We start from the raw sequence: 3,160 nt of genomic DNA on the forward strand, positions 1-3,160 counted from the left end.
AAACCGTGAACTCATAGCCTTCAATGTCTTGCTGTGGCCCATTTTACGTCACTTCATTCAAAATCTAAGTGGGGCCATAGTAATGCATCATACATTGAGGGCTGTGATTCACATTTTTAGCCCAGGTCTGCTCCAATGGTAGTAGCTGAGTTTTGAGAAATGGGGACCAATTTAGAAGAGCACTAATGATAGAGCAAGAAGACCAAAGCGAAGGCAGTGATGAGGCCCCAGGACTTAAGGGAGACAAAGATAGAGCAACACAAATCCACGTCAATCGAAGCTAACAGAATTGGACGATCCCAAAAAAAGAAAATGAAAGAAAAATAAGGAAAGCAATGAAACGAGTCGGTTCCGTCCAATACATTCATTGGCGGTATAACCCTAAGTCAAGCCACTAAAGTGGCCAAAAGAAATTGTTTAAATACCAGTCTGAGAGAGGAGAAATCAAACCAGCATTATTAGGTTGCAGAGAGAGAGAGAGAAAGAGAGAGAGAGTCTGCAACTTATCTTCAATGGGGAAGGAAGAGAGGATGACGCAAATTGATCTGTCTCTGAACTTGGGAAGCCAAAATGGAAAAGAATTAGTTGAAGAAGAAGCAGAACAAGTGGTAGAAGAACTGGAAGTAGATGATCAGGAAGGTCAAGAGAACCCGGCATGTGGAAGTGAAGAAAGAAAAGAAAGAAGAGAAGAAGAGAAGGATGCATCAGCAGGCAAATTCTTGCAAGAAAATCTAAGGACAGAAGAGGTATGTACAAGAAAGAAACCATAATATTGATATCATCGTTAGCTCTCTCTCTCTCTCTCTCTCTCTGTGTATGTCTGTGTCTGTGTCTGTAAATTAGCGACTAGTTTGACGAGTAATTCACATCTGCTGCAACAGCTAACTATCATTCTGCATTAGCTATCTGTGCTACAGATGGAGATGGACCGCATGAAAGAGGAAAACAAATTGTTGAGGAAGGTAGTTGAAGAGACCATGAAAGATTACCGAAGTCTTCAGATGAAACTTGCAGTCGTCCAGCAAAATGATACAAGAAAAGTAAGTCTACTGTTCTTCAGACTATATAAAAAGCACAACTCTGTGTATTCTTTTGATGTTATTTTGTGATACTTTCCTTCACTTGATCTAGGATCCTCAGATCTTTCTCTCGCTCCATGGAGATGCCAACACAATTCAAGGAACTAGAGACGTCTCTGAAGTCGTACATGATAAAAATCCGGCTCCTTTATTACCATCAGAAGCAAAAAACGGTGAAGATGAAGATGAGGAATTGGAATTATCCTTGAGTATGCAAACTCATGCGCACCAACATGGACGAGATGACAACACCAAAGAAGAAAATAGAGGTTTGGAACCAGAACAAAATAATCTTGTAAAGAAAGAATCGGATGGAATTACAAACAGTTCTCCAGAACCACCCAGTAAGAAAGCTAGAATTACAGTCAGAGCAAGATGCCCAGCACCCACTGTGAGTTCAATTTTCTGTTTTCTTCTTCTTCTTTTTTTTCTTTTAATTTAAAGGAGGATGTACTGGAGAGAAGACTAACAGATCCATGCACACACCCTGAGATAGTTGTCCAGTTCTTAGGAACTTAAGATCTAACTATGCTTCTTAGCATGAATTTTAAGGGTTTAAACAAATTATAACTGGAAGAATGAAAACTTCTCCTAAACTTTAATTAAGATTGAAGAAATAAAATTCTGAAATGAATTTGCAGATATATGATGGTTGCCAATGGAGGAAATACGGACAGAAGATTGCAAAAAGAAACCCTTGTCCGAGGGCCTATTATCGTTGCATGGTAGCTCCAGGATGCCCAGTGAAGAAACAGGTGCTTAATTTGTGATCCTATCTAATTTCAATTTCAGTACTCTATGATGATCATCATCAGTTTCTTAGTTTCTTTGTTTTTATTCACAATTCTAACTCGTTGATTGAACACTTCCCTTCTGATCAGGTACAAAGATGCCTAGAAGACATGTCCATACTCATAACGACCTATGAAGGGACTCACAACCATCCTTTGCCCACTGGCGCATGCACGATGGCATCGATGGCATCTGCAGCGGCCACCTTTGTGTGGCCTTCTGCAGTAAACTCAGGCAGCATCATCAACGATGGACGAACTCCAATTCCTTACTGTAATCCTCATTCGATAAGCCCTTCTCTTCATTCATCAACAACCATCAAGAATATCATAGACCCCAGAAACCAGTCTAATCAGATTGTTGTCGACCTCACCAACAACCCACAGCAACAATTCCGCCTTCCTAGCTCTTCCCATTCAAGACCAGAATTGGCTTACCCTTGGATTCCTACAAACCCAAGCTGTAAGACTACTGCTGGTGCAATCGTTAATGGTGGTCATGATTTCTCAGCCCATCAATCCCCTAGCTTTCAAGGAATGGATAAGAGGGACTGGAAGGTTGAAGAAAAGTCATTATCTGACAATGTCAGCGCTATTGCTTCAGATCCCAAGTTCAGAGCAGCTGTTGCCGCTGCCATAACATCATTCATCAGTACTAGAGATAGCCCAACAGTTCAGTCTAAAGGGTCTTCTTTGATTCTTAGGGATGGGGAGGGTGGTGGCAATTCTAGCAGCAATAAATGGTTGTTGGAGTCTCTCCCCTCTTGTGGTAAGCCTTACTGGCATTTCTAGTCATGAAGGAAAGTCTGGTTATATTTTATGTAAGCTGATCCGAGGAGATTAATTTCCATGCTGTATTAATGGTTTTGATCCTATGATCGATCTTGCCCAAAATTGGCTCTTTTGCTCAATAAAATGCTTCTATTTTATGTTCAGATTTTGCTTTGGGCTTAATATGGTGTCCCATTTTTTGGCATTTCTAAGTAAAAATAAGGTTGACATTTTTCAAATTCTCTGCATTTGGAATTAAAACTTTCTATATGAAAATTGAATTAATTTTAGCAGCTGTCTCGTATGACTATAGGGGATCAACATGTTTATCTTAATTTCCAGTGATGGGGCTACATGTTTCAGTCAAACATGAAATGGAGGGACTGAAGAAGACATTGAAAACTAATTAACATGACTGACAGCTAGTGATTGATTCTGGACAAAATAAATAGGTTGTTAGTTCATGAGCTCCTGGTCATACTATGTATGAAGTGTGGAATTTACCTCCAAATGCTATAG

The 3,160-nt window shown here is 39.9% G+C and overlaps 1 protein-coding gene across 3 annotated transcripts; it reads left to right on the forward strand.

Annotated features, from left to right (window-relative positions):
• Positions 1-308: 308 nt before the first annotated feature.
• Positions 309-2,817, forward strand: LOC104588744 (WRKY transcription factor 72A-like). Of its 3 annotated transcripts, none has more exons than XM_088888834.1 (5): positions 309-746; positions 918-1,040; positions 1,132-1,470; positions 1,721-1,834; positions 1,961-2,817. In XM_088888834.1, the coding sequence occupies exons 1-5, from the start codon at positions 513-515 to the stop codon at positions 2,660-2,662; spliced, it is 1,512 nt and encodes a 503-aa protein (XP_088744960.1). In that variant the 5' UTR covers positions 309-512; the 3' UTR covers positions 2,663-2,817. The 3 variants fall into 3 exon arrangements, with proteins under 3 accessions (XP_088744960.1, XP_088744959.1, XP_019051741.1); XM_088888833.1 differs by having other exon boundaries at positions 314-746; positions 903-1,040; positions 1,141-1,470; positions 1,961-2,816; XM_019196196.2 differs by having other exon boundaries at positions 328-746; positions 903-1,040; positions 1,961-2,814.
• The last annotated feature ends 343 nt before the right edge of the window (positions 2,818-3,160 follow it).

This window comes from Nelumbo nucifera, chromosome 5 (assembly GCF_055504915.1).
Source record: "Nelumbo nucifera cultivar China Antique chromosome 5, China Antique-T2T, whole genome shotgun sequence".
Lineage (NCBI taxonomy): Eukaryota > Viridiplantae > Streptophyta > Magnoliopsida > Proteales > Nelumbonaceae > Nelumbo > Nelumbo nucifera.